This window comes from Temnothorax longispinosus, chromosome 7, assembly GCF_030848805.1.
Source record: "Temnothorax longispinosus isolate EJ_2023e chromosome 7, Tlon_JGU_v1, whole genome shotgun sequence".
In the NCBI taxonomy this organism is placed as follows: Eukaryota; Metazoa; Arthropoda; class Insecta; order Hymenoptera; family Formicidae; genus Temnothorax; species Temnothorax longispinosus.
The window spans coordinates 2,640,394-2,654,355 of NC_092364.1; the positions used below are offsets into that span (position 1 = coordinate 2,640,394).

The 13,962-nt window shown below is 38.9% G+C and overlaps 1 protein-coding gene across 2 annotated transcripts in view; it reads right to left on the minus strand.

Annotated features, from left to right (window-relative positions):
• Positions 1-13,962, minus strand: part of LOC139816126 (uncharacterized) — a 205,194-nt gene that overhangs the window by 28,897 nt on the left and 162,335 nt on the right. The window contains exons 9-13 of one of the 2 annotated variants that reach the window (XM_071783470.1): positions 11,647-11,806; positions 8,936-9,061; positions 6,528-6,699; positions 5,356-5,499; positions 863-1,008 (exon numbers count right to left, since the gene is read on the minus strand). In XM_071783470.1, the coding sequence (XP_071639571.1) occupies positions 863-1,008; positions 5,356-5,499; positions 6,528-6,699; positions 8,936-9,061; positions 11,647-11,806 (748 nt within the window). The remainder of the gene's footprint in view (positions 1-862; positions 1,009-5,355; positions 5,500-6,527; positions 6,700-8,935; positions 9,062-11,646; positions 11,807-13,962) is intronic. The other variant, XM_071783471.1, reaches the window with a different exon arrangement.

A 13,962-nucleotide genomic window follows, 5' to 3' on the forward strand; every position in this document is an offset into this window, starting at 1 on the left:
ATCATAAACCGGAAATACAAAATGACACGAACGTCTCTCTCAAACACTCTTTCTTATTTTTTATATAAATATTGGATATTTCTAATATTCTGGTATTTATTTCTAGCTCTATTTTCTGTTTCGTTTTTATTTCTATACGGTTCTAATAGTACGAGAAAATTCGTTTTTTTTCCTCAAAATTATATTCTTGATACTTTTCATCTACAATTGGTTAGATTATATTATGAAAGTTAGCGGTGTGTGTTGGCAAACAAATCGGCGTAGCCGCCTTTTCTCAATATCTAGCTATCGACTATTGATTCCGACGCATTTGCGCCGTGATAATGTTACTAAGAACCGTGGATTACGAGATGTCAGAGTGGTCGAAAGTTGATGAAGATGAATAGATGAACAGGCACAGATGAAACGAACAAGATGAATGTTAGTAGAGACTATTTTATGTGAGGTGTCTAGCAGTCTCGTATGCTTCTTAGCTGAAACTATCTTAGTGAATTAAGTGAATACGTTCTAAAACTTTTTTGCAAAATAAGCACTGAAACGGGGATAAATGAAGTGGCATCGCTAAACAGCTAAATCGATCGTCTTTTATTCCGGACAAAGATTTCCCAAGATTGCTATAACGGCATTTTTTATAACGCGGCTCGTCCCAGAAGTAACGAAAACAATTATAATTTGCAATTTTATATCAAAATAAAAAAAAAGTTAAATAATTCTCGCTGCGTTTGAGACGAGCCTGTCTTCTTAGAGCGATACGTTATCGAAAACCGTGGTAAAACGACGGTTTATCGTGAAAGCGAAATCGAAGATACGGAAAAAAAAACCTAGAGAGGAAACGAAATCGCGAGTTTTACGGGACACGTACCTGCTGCTCTCGCGTAAGGATCACGTCCCGGTGGGACCTGCAAGTACTCTCGCGGCGAAGGACTGGTGTGCGGCGCGTGTGTCAGTGCTTTCTGCACGAGCCCGGTCAGATTGGCCAGTTGTCTTTCCATGTGCTCCACCCTTATCCTGCGACAGATAATTCTCAGTCAGGAACGACGCGGTTAACGCTTATCCGTCGCTCTAAAAGAAAAAAAAAAGATGGGACAGCTCCGAAAATTTACACGCTAGGCGTTCGGCGAACACGAGACGCTTGGATGCTGCAAGAATCGTGGTTGCTTTAAACAGACATTACGTTATCTCTTCAGACAGTTTCATGCGCTAAACGACAAATAATTCATCAGATACAGAACGAAAGAAATCCTTTTACCATACTATAGACGTTACTCGATCAATTAGAGATAAAATGGCATGTTCGATAAAACGAAAAATTGTTAACAATTGTAAAAATATTAGATTTGATTTTCTTCTAATTTTTTAAGTTCTTATCTGCTTCGACTCGTCTCAATTTGCACAAGTGTGACGTTTCCTTGAATAGACAGCAGATAAACAATTTATAAAATAACTCGATTTCTATTAGTTCCGTTATCAAATGAGATGATTTATCTTAAACCACATTATTCATAATGCTATCGTGCTAATAATGAAGATGATAATGATAAGCTGAATGTCGTACAAAACATGATAAGGCGACGATGTAGCTGATCAATGTTAGAGAAAAAGCAAAATGACGATATCGATGAATGGAGGACACTCTTTAATAAAAAATCTATCTTTTATTTTGCTGAGCGAATACTTATCATTATAATCTAACATTTTGGCATTCGATCTATTGTAAGAGATCGAGAGACTTTACACGTCACAACATACTAACAATAAAAACTGATAGAGACTCTACGTATATCCGTTTTCACCTGAAGGACATGAAATTTGCTTGCGACGAGAGAGATCCTCTCTTCACGTACGAGCGATACATGGAAATCTTCACTTCTGAATATATACTTCCTGTCAGTGAAAACGGATATGAGTTATATATGTATAACACGATGCTAATCACGTGCATCTATCGCTTCGCATGACAAGTGACAGCAGTGCCCAATCTACGTCACGTGTGACAGTACATAAAATGATATACAGGGTGATATATGTGACACGCGGCGGATCGAGGCTACGTGATCCTCATGGCGAACAGTTTCGTGTTAATACAACTTTTGTAAAAGTCGTGCGAGGGTAAAGTGAGTTTGGGCGATCGACAAGTATCCGATTCAGTTGCCCAATATACACTTCTCGCTCCGCGGCGTAGCGTCAATTCTCTGTCTAGAAAGTTTTTATACGAGAACCGAATGCTCGACAGCTTCCGAGCTTATCTATGTTGCTAACGAGAGATTTGTCACAGATGTGGATTTTTAAGCGAGAATTATGTAATGCTTTTAAGATCGGGTAAGTTTTGTTATCGATGCGTTTTGCAGGAAGAAATATATCTTCCGTTGAAATTGGATGAAGTTATCAAAGAGTGCGAGTTTCTTATATAAAATTATCTCTCTCTTTATGCAAAAGCAAAATAAAGTAACATTGGGACACTACGTAAAATTAATAATTATAATAAAACATAATATTACTATTTATAGTGATTTCTACTTGGATTACTGTGGAAAGTGCAGAAATAGGAGACAAATAGTTGATTGTCGTGTCAGCTTCATCGTAGCGGGGTGAATGTTGCAGAGAATTTCGTGAACCGTCTGTTATGCTATTCATTAAATTTACTCCGAGGCACGTTAATAAATTTATAACACGTGATTGTGTGTATTCGATTTTTTCCCCGTGTTTTTTTTACGTGCAAAACACCCTGTATATGCCCAATGCATTCTCGTCTACGATCGCTAGTCGGCATGCTGCATTCCACCGAGTTGCAAGTTATACTTCTATACGTATCATATTTATTCTTCGAATCACATTAATTATGGCATATTTACACATATAATACACACACACACACATACACACACATCTTGTTTTTTGAGCAACAGAGAGCGTAATTATTATAATTAGGTACTTTGCAAATAGTGTATGTAGAGCATCCCGGAAACTGACATACAGTGTATAACATGCATTAACAATCATATCCATTTTGTCGTTGGTTTCTTTGCGTAATTAAAAGTCAAGTAAAATTTCGATCGGGAGAGTAATACTGACAATGAGATTATATTGAAAAAGTACTTGTCTGTAGTACTTCTATTAATTTATATTTTCATATAGAATTCTGATTAAATTAATAACTTTAAATATTAAATAACCTTCTAATTAAAGTAGAATTTAATTCAAAAAATGAATTAAAGATTAATTAAAAAGGTAATTTATATTTCTATATTATCCGTGACACGCGTATACACTGTATATGTATGCAACCTATCGTTTGTGCAGTACCGTATAAAACTTGAATTTCGCATAAAAGAAGAAATTTGTCCGTTTTTGTTGTTTTTAATATTATTATTACCACTTTTTTTTAGAATAAAATAATTTTTAATATAAAAAAATTTGAAAAAATAGAATCATTTTTGTGGTAAATACGGTCGAAACTTTCGTGCAAAAAATAATATAAATTTTTAATATTTAATTAAGTATTAATTTAAAAAATATAACTTATTTACATCAATCAAATAATGAATTAATTTCAAAGTTCAATATTATGTCATTTATAATTTATACAAATATTTGGCCTAATTATAACGATGTAATTAATATAATTAAAGTAATAATAACTTCGCTTCCGCACCTTTCAAGTACATATTCATTAGAACCGTACCGTGCCACTGATCGATCAAACTTTGCCTCGCGCAAGAGATGTAATCCGACGAAATTGGCAATGACATATCTTTCTTTCTCTCTCTTTCTCTCTCTCTCTGTCTTTCTCTCTCATGATCACTCAATTAAGATATCCGACGTACTCTACAACATGCACTTGCAGACGATTCGTTAAGGACAGAGCTCTTGCTTCGCGTGACGAAGAGAGTAGTAGCGTGTTAAAAAGGGAACACGTAGCTCTCGGTCGAGAGACTCGTAATAAAGTTCCTATAAATTCCTGAACTCGGTAGAAAAACAATAAACGTTTTACGGGCGAAAATCATTAGCGTTGAGATCAATCAAACCGATATTTCACGAATGCGAATGTTACATTTGTACAATGATCGGGTTAATTCCGGAATGACAAATTTCCCAGTTCGATAGACGATTCTTTTTCCGAGATTCCAAAAGTTCCTCATTAAAACAGCTTATTTTGATAAAATGAAACCCATTGAATGATAAAACGCGAAATATCAGTGTAAAATTTGCGAATGCCTTTTATTGGACAGAAATAATGGAAACGTATGAAGAAATAAAAGTGAACAATTAACCAACGCTACCACTCCCTATGAGCAGCAATGGATACTGATCAATATTGCAATTTAATTGCTAGACTTTGAGTAGTAATTAAATGGCCGGAAATATTTTATTTCTCCATGAGATGAGTTATGTGGAAAAAATCTCCTCAATTAATGAACTTTTTTTTAAATAATATTATATACAATAAAATCTATATACAATATATAAACATATCACTAATTGGATTGTGTCTCTAAACAAAGAAAATATAATTGGCAATAATTCTATATTTATAAATAATTCGAATTGTAAGAAAAAGGATGTTTTTTTATAACACGCTTTTAATTATCAATGCCACAAATTTGCAAATTTTATATATACATTCTCATATAAAGAAAATTTGTTCATACTTAGAGGTTTATGACAGAATTTAATTACATCAACGTTATGTAGATAACGATTTTATATTCATGAAATCTAAAAAATGTCAAAATATCAAGTAACAGACATCCTGATTTCTGGTTAATTCAATATGAAAAAGATTTGGAGAACTTTTGATTCGACGTTTAACTATGTGTGATAAAACAACATCCGAACGTATCCATTTTTGTTTTTCAGTGATGAATCCGGATATCAAACAAAGAGAGCAATCATTGAATTTTCTTTCTGAACCGAGCAACGCAATCGCTTGAAAAGTTTCTGGCCAATAGCTATGCTTGTAAAAATTATGTAGGACAATTTCCGGGATTAAGAGAGACTTTTGCCAACAAGAGTTGCATCCGGATGCCCAACCGCTCCGCTTTCGGGGGGGCAGTTCGTTCGAAACACTCATGCAACAACTCGTATTCATTCGCAAGCAGCCAGCCAGCCAGCCAGCTAGCTAACCAGCCAGCCAGCCAGTCGTGGCACGAATCTCGCATGGTTTCAATTCTCTTTTTTTCCATTCCCTCTTTCTTTCTCTTTTCTCTCATTTCTCTGCCTCTCTCTCTCTCTCTCTCTCTCTCTCTCATTCTCTCTTTTTTTATTCATTTCCTTTTATACCGCGCACAGGCAGGCAGATTTCTACGCAAGACAAACACGCAGGCGACAGAGTGTGCGTGACGTGGGGTGCAGTACCGAGTAGCGTCGTAGGCCTGTCCGCCGGGTGGCAGGGGGGGTGGCGCCCCCGGAGGAAACGGGGATCGCGGGGGACCAGACGGCGGACGCCCCGGTGGTTTCACGCCGTAAAGGCTGTACGATTCCTCCAACAGCTCCGTATCGCTGCACCACCCACAACAAACATACACATCCGCGCTATCAAACATCCGTGGATGGAGGAGGTCGCGGTACGGAGACCAGTGTCGGTGGAGACAAGGAGGAGGGGGAGAGGAGAGTTTCGGTCATTCGGGGTGGAACCGGAGACGACGTTTTTCTGGTAAAGAGATCGCGAACAGAAGGACGGGCGGATAGGGGTTTCCGGGTGAATGGATTTTATTCATACGGATACAGCGTCGTATTTACACGGATAGAGATGTGCTGGATCTGTTATTAAAGACGCTATATGTAACAAATGAACTCGTGCATTTATGCTCAGTCAATATAATTCGTCGGGGTGAAAAACACATTGTCCGCAATTGGACCTTCGTGCGGCAATAACATTGTAACCGCTTATTTAATAAAGTCAACCAGTTCCGAGATATTTAAGCAGAGAGAGAGTAAAAATATATTCTGCGTGAATGAAATATTGAATCGAACGTTTATAAAGCGAATGAGAAATGAATCTCGATGTAATGAAGTAGCGAACGTTCTACCATCGCATTCAAATAGTTACTCTTTTTCTATTAAAAAATTCATATGTAGAGTACTCTAAACTCTGTACATTTTCTTTTCGTTAATTAATTCGTCCACTAATTTACGAATTAATTCAATTTTAGTTTGATCAACAGCAGCGCAACCTCTCACCCTTTTAAACTTAGCAAAATCTCAAATAAAAGTTTTACCGAAAGCGTAATCAGTGTATAATTGTTAAATAAAGAATAAAGTTTGACTATCTATTCGTATTTTTAAAATTTAATCAATAAAGATCTCTAAGCTTCAAATTGTTCGTAGCTCAACGAATTCTCGATGTAATTTTGGCGAGAAACAAATGAGTTTAAAGCCGATCGTCAGGGAAATTCGCGGATAAAAGAAAACGTGGGAAATCTGGGACAGATTGAGAAAATCTTTCGAATGCAGAATTTCGTCAGTTATCACCGTGCCTTTTTAGCGAATGCGATCGCGAGTCGTCTTTACTTTGGAACTCCGGTTACCTGGCTTCTTCGTCGATAACGGGTGTCACAGTCCCCGAGTACTGCGAATAATACGGATCCTCGTAGCTGCTACCGGCGCTGTAAGGTCCGGGTGGATATCTTCCGCTTCCGGAACCAACGCCGCCGCCGCGCTCGGGGCTGCTCATGTATCCGCTCTCTCCGTGTAACCGATCTGCAGAGATTTAGTGATTTGTATATTAGCGAGATCAACGTGAAGAACACCATCAAAGTTCGCTTTCCCTGCATCATTGCGTTGTATCTTTACATTAAACTGGGAAATAATGAACGGTTGCTATGTACAGAGAGACTTATAATGATATTCACGTAATATCATTAAAAGTCATATAATAGTACAATTAAACGTCGGAAAAATGCCGACAGCAAAATATTAGTTCGTAAACAATATGTGAAACGAAAAACCAAACATTCAGCTTGTAATAAAGTAAACAGATCGAAATCAGTTTTACTTAACAACTTGATATGATAACGAGTTCATCGCGCAACGTTTGTTCTACTTGTTCTGTTTTTACAACGTCTCTTGTGTCTTCCAGAGAATTTTCATGATTGCTATCATCTATTTGTGGCTCGATACCTCCGTCGAGTACGGAGTTTCGTGTTGCGCGAAATGTGCAAATGAAATTACAATCAGGGGGATATGATGCCGTATCGACGAAGGAAACTTCGTTTATATTAGTCATCGTGATATGGAGAGGATGAGAAAAAAGACCTTTGACGATCGTGCTTCTTACGGGAGGGCACACAATCTACGGTTCTCGAGTGACAGCGGGAGCGGATGAAAAATGGGATGAAAGAGAATGCTGTTTTTCGTACATTATGATGATATCACATGGCGTTGTACGGGGAAGACGATATACGCAGGATATTTCTAGAGGTTCTTGAAGGATGTTGCTTCAGTGTTGGGAATATATTGAACTACGATAACTTTATTATAATAATTTTGTATAGTTGTTCCGCACTTTCTACTCTTTGTTATCATAATCAATAATTTGCGCGAACGAGATTGCTAGAAGATGATACTGATAATTAACACAAATTTTTTTTAGATCCTAGATCTGCATTAAATCAGAAAATATTTCAAGAGTTTGTTATCACAAATAATATTATAAAATAAATAATTAGAACGCTACGTCAAATATTTCTGATTAATTTACTATGACTAACAAAAGTAAGAAAATAACTCATAAGTTTTTACTCTTTCAGATCAATTTTCGAGGAAGTTGCAGTTTTACATTACTCAAGAAAGTTTTTCCTTTCTTCGCGCGACGCGTCAACGGCATCTGTGGACTTTACCGGCGTGAATTCAAAACATTTCGATTTCATTCCTATTTATTCCCAACACTATTTCCACGGTCTCGAGGTCGTTTAATTAAAACTTGGTTCGACCCGGCTTGGCTAATCGCGACTGCCAATTTCATGCAGTTTTCCTGCAGTTACTGCATTTCAAACAGCCAACCGCCCTCGTGGTTCAACTTCTCCTTATTACGAATACGCCACATTGTTTTATTTTTGGCATACGTGGTTTGCGTAAAATTTATTAGTCTTTTGCTCATAACTTGTACCATTACTCTTCGTCCACAATGACCCTCTTCCGTTTAAAAGATATAAAAAGATCTCTCTTTCACGACGTACATTTCGGACGGGCAAAGATTAGCTCGCGTCTTATAAGGATTTAACTTGCAGAGAATTTATCTATCGCTTGGATTATATACATACCGCTGTGGAAACGATAAATAACCGCTATTTTTCGCAAGTTATTTTGCGTTACAACCGGCTTCTATTTCACTTCACACACGCAACTGATTGCGCCGTAGTGATGTTACAAAATTTACAAAGCGTACGATATTTCGCTGCGTAGCGAAATAAATAACGTTACAAAAACCGGAAACTGTATAAAACGTGCGCGCTATGAATTGTTAAGCAGGATGTTTCGTAAGCTTTATATTGCACATAATCCAAAAAAGTTTGCTTTCTTCTTCAGCTTTCGTTAACCGTGCCTTTTTAGTAATTAGTTGTAAGTCGTGTGCAATTGTTATTTGCTACAATGCTGTTAGTAATATTAGCAATCAGCAGTTTGTTTAGTAATACATTTCATGGCGATTCTAGATAAGAAATATTCAGCTTTAACGTTTCTTCTATCGCCTGTACTCTGTATAAAATTTATTTTACGGACATTTTATTTTTTTTTTTCAAGGCACACACACACCTGTAGTTTAGTTTTTATTGCAGTATAGCTCGAAGGAGGCGTTATTGCTTGGCTCGCAAGCTTCAGGCATCAAAGATCAGTCGAGCTTTCCGGTAAAGCACGTGTTAATTGATCGGCGATCGTCCCGCGGTCCGTCGCGGAAGGATCGAGCTGTGTCTGACGAATGTTTAAGGATACTACTGACCTGGTATACTATAGAGGGAGACCGAGCTGTCTCTAGAGAAGCGCGCCGAGCCCCCGAGGCTTCCAAGGGGACTCTTACCACACTGGTAGCTGCGAAGCGGCTTGGCCGGCGGCACCCCGCCAACACCTATCCAACCATCCAAAAAACCAAACAAAAAACCAATATACCCAGGTGCTCCGATGCACGTATCTCCTGTTCTTCCGCCACCCTCGCTAAGCCGTTCGACGTTCAGTGCACATGCAGAAGTGAACAAGACGAGAGTACCGCGCGATTGAGCCATTTCTCATGTCTCTCCGCGAACTTCTCGCGCGAGATCCGATTGAAATTCATGTAGCGCGTCCACAAACGTTCGATATTTCCGAAACATGGATGTACAACTCGGTTGGGGCCGCGATAACGTTCCCGAGCAGCGATCGCGGGCGATTTGTCAAACGGAGCGAGATTGCGAGCCTCGGGCAAGTGAAAAGGCGCGATGATAGAATTAACAGTCGTCTCTCAGAAAAGTTTCAACGATTATTACGTACCCAGATTCGCATTGCGAGCTTATAACTGCGCGATTATGAGCGTCGTTAAAATTTTGACGTAACAGCTTGTCGACTTTTACATATATGCACTTCTCGACCGCGTCACGATAATCGTAGCGTCAAGAGAAATGTCTTCCTTAGAAAATGCTTTCGTTTAATAAGTTGACTTTTTTTTTCTTGGCTGACAGCGTTCGGAAGACGCTCGCGCGTTTTGCCATACTGCAAAATAGATTTGCCTCGTCATAGCGGTTGATGATTAATCACGATCGATCTACGTGAGATTAGGCTATTCACGCATCCTGAATCCGTTCCTCTCGCCGGCTCCCGGTATCTCCGTGTAAAACGTTTCTCTCGACAACAAGGAGAACGCTCGTGGCGGCCAGAAATGAGGCCATCCTTTCCCCTTGGACCAAGCAGCCTATTAAGTGTTTTTGAGTAGTCCCGAATAGCGCTCGGCCAACGCCGACGGTCGTAACGATCTCCGTTGAACGACTAAGAATCGAAACGACCTTGCAACCGTCGATCGGGAGCATGAAGAATGGAGAGCGATTGCGAATGTGTGCGTCTGTGTGCGGATGTATGCGTTTAAGCTCAAAGCACGAGATACGCATTGAGAAAAATTGGTCGAGTTTCAGAAAAAAATCCGCTTAATTGCGAACAATGTTAATCGTCTCTTTGTTAGCGGTCTTTCTTTGCCAGCCAATTAAATCGCGAAGATAACGTTCTCGAGAAATATAATTTGGAATACTAGAATGAATTATGTAACTAATTGTAACTGATAATCCGAGTGAATTATGTAACTTTATGACCTGGAATAATATTTGCAGCCTAAAGGTAAGAAACTGAAAAACAATTGTTATATAAACCTAAATAAATACAACTATATCCATAAGATTATTAATAATTTGTGCCGTTTGTTTTAACAAAATGATATTATACAATTAGATTCTCGGCTGTATGAAAATATAAAAGTTATTCCAGATTATAAAATCGGGCGACCCATCATCGCTAACAAATTGCTTCCTATTTTCAAATGCACTATAAATTGCAACATATCATTAATTATTTCAATCGTTTCAGTCGATTGAATAGTCGATTCGACCAATTTTCAGCAAAACGGTAAAAGAGATTCATATTTCTTTGGATATCATGTACAGATATTGGAATCGACGGATATTTAAGCGTATTGTATAAAAGGCGACCAGAATTTTACAATGTCAATATAGAATCAATCTACCGTGTATTCGAATAAAATGTATTTGTTTTAAATAAGAAAAGTTACTTCACTGTCGATATCTAGTTTCGTAATTCCTTGTATTATGATTCCTTCTTACCGAAAGAGATCCTTTTGAAGAAATCCAATTTGATATCAAATTTTTACTCTAATTCGCTGAAATTTTGCAAAACCTCTCAGTTTTATAATTTTAAAGATAAGACATAATACCTATATACCATGTTTGGATTGCATCGATTTCTCAAAGGAAGTCAAAGAAAATTTTGCAATTTTATATTCGTGATGTTTTCAAAGGTGGGGCTTCACGTTTCTGGTCACCTTAGGTGAGATATCTGAGGGATTGAGAAATTATGCGGGTGTGCGCGTTGTATAATATGTTTGCATAAATCTCAGGAGGAGAATGGTATACTACAGAGAACATCGGTGCAGGCATGAAGGAAATGCAGCGCACGAAGCGGTAAATTCCCATTGAGCGGCCCAAAGTTGTCGCTCTATAATCTCTTTAGAAGTACGTGCTACATCCTGCTTATTACTTATAGCAGCTTTATCATATAACTCCACAGAGAATTTATTTTACAAATTAAATCAATTTCTATCTAATTCTACACATACAAATATTGTAGTGGTTGATCATAAATCTATTTATGCGAAGAAGTTATAAAATGATAAACATAATTCCAATCGAGTGCAATAATTTGTCAAGCGTTCACTCTAAATTTAATGCGAGGGATTTTCCGGTTTATATTTATGGACGATAAATTTTATGTATTGACATACAATGCAATGTTGGAAATTTAGCGCGAAAATGATCACTCGAGCATTGTTGGGCCGCTCGTTTGATGAATCGTGTCAATAAGGGTCTCGACAACGAGACTTGTCTATGTACAACGTGCGTGCACGATGACACGCACGTAGAAACAAGGAAAAACAAGGAAACGCGGGCATTCGTATACCTGGTGTGGTGAGAGTCTTGGGCTGCGTCGGGGTCGCACTTGGACCCCCGACGACGCTCGACGCCGCCGGGCTGTACGCCCTTAGAAGGGACCCACCGCGCGGCAGAGTGCTGCTTCCGCCCACGTAGTATCCGCTGCCGGACGTTGAGTTCTTGGCCGTCTGCAATCAGAAAGAAACTTCGTCAGAAACAAAGATCTGGGTCACGCGCCGATAATTCGAAGGCCGAGGGAATCGCGATTTTTCACCGTCGATCAAGATTTGCAGTAATCTGATTGACGCTTGGCGCAACAATGTCGGATGCTATTGTCGATTAAAGGACGACACGGTAATTGTGGTAATCAGGGAGACATGCTAATTACGTTCGAGTTGCGAGACTCTCGTATATATAATTAACTGCCAATTCTGGTTTAGGTATCATAACATTTGCAAACGACCGGATCTTTTAAAGCGATTGTTATCTCGCCGGGATAGAGTCTTGTCCATGTATACGAGCATCTTCCGGCTATAGCACTTTCGCAACAGGTTTCAAGACTCGTGCCATTAACGCGCGTTAGCTTTCCCGCACGAATTTCCAATGTTTTACGATCACTTTAACGCACACTATTCAAATACGTGTATCGATTTCTTCACACATACAAACTTTTTATTAGGCCTGATAAACGGCGGATTTAACTTACGGTGTTAAGTTACTAAAGAGTAGATAAATCTTTAAATTTAAACAAATAATAAATTTTTGTAGATTTTTTCATTTTTTAGACGAATATTTTGGAATGCGAGGTCGCACGATGCAGGGCCTTGAACCTCCTCGTTTAGCTTTCCAGCGGGACGGCACTCTGAAATGCTTATACGCGCAATAAAGCGTTTGTAATTCCGCTCCCGCTTGCAACATGGAATGCCTAAGTTATTCGCCGTATCATCCCGTTTGTTTCGCGCTGCTTGTCTCGCCAACTTTCCACGAAAGATTAACTTTCCCATATCGATCACACAGTAGACTGCACGACACGTACGGAATACAACTTAACGAGCCCGCATAAGGTTCTAAAATGGTTAATAAATGAAGCTGTTTCTCTCGCATATTACATCGAGGTTGGCGTGGCGAAACATAGTCAATAAAGTCTTTAACGCGATCGCAGTTTATTCGTGTTACGAGTGTATTAAATTGTTTAAAAAAAAAACCGGAAATGCATAACGTTCTTTCTTTAATAGACTGAAATGTTTCAGAAGCTCTCTATTTCAGAAGCAAAAAGTGGCTATGTTTAGTTGAAAGTATATTTCTTCATATTTCTTCATTCTCCGCGATTTGTTGTCACATTGGCGATTTTTCTTTGTTTTCACTGTCCCACCCGTATTAGAAATCGATTGTGACAAACGCGGTGGTAAATACGTGGCGAATAGGTCCGATGGAGACATACATCTGGAAAAGGAGAAATGGTCGTGCGCGCATTCCCGATGTTCTGATATGGGCGTTCGATCTGTGGGCGATCTCCATCTTCATAGTCCATCCTTGTTTGTGTAGGAACGAAAATTACACGTCGTGCTCGGTGACTAAACTGGGCCGCTTTAACCTGTGCGGCCGCCACGAAAAGTCTCTCCCTCTTACCGATTCTTACTCGCGCGCTCGCACTCAGCCGATTCACATCGATTTCGCTTTAGTCGTTGTTTACCGTCGCCACGAGTTCAGCTGGCCGCTTCAGAGCGCCGGGCGAATCGGCCAGAACGGAAGAAGAGAAGAAACCTATCGATATAGAAGAAAATTAATGGGAAGTGACAGTCTTTTTCAAAGATTAATTGTATCTAAAAATTTACAGAAAAGAAAAAAAATTGAAAAGAAGCAGGAAAAACTAAAATTTTCCTCTCTAAAGAGGATTATTTAATTTTGTGGTGAGACTCACGTGTATACCTTTCTTTGTGGCAAACGAGAGACAACTCAGGAATAATAAGAGGAAAGGAAAATAACAGCTTGTGCAGAAGTTAACCATATACGTCGAATGACGAGGAGGAAAACAAATATTCTTTCACTCGCCTTTTGTACATCTACGGGAGATTCGAGAAAAGAAGTCCCCGGCTGCTGAAAGCTCTTTTCACTTGGCGTGCTTTTAATTATAAAGATCATCAAGTAAGGACCAAGAGAGTGCTGTTGAGGCTTTCGATAGAACGAGAAAGAAAAGAAGGTCGCTGGAGTTTTGTGCTTTTAGCCGCGAAAGTTGTCACGCGTCGAGCAAAGGGAGTCGGGAGCAAGATATCTTTGGAGTTTCTCGGCAATCGTGTACCGGGAAAATATACACGACGAGGAGTTTAGTTTCTTTCGTCGCGTC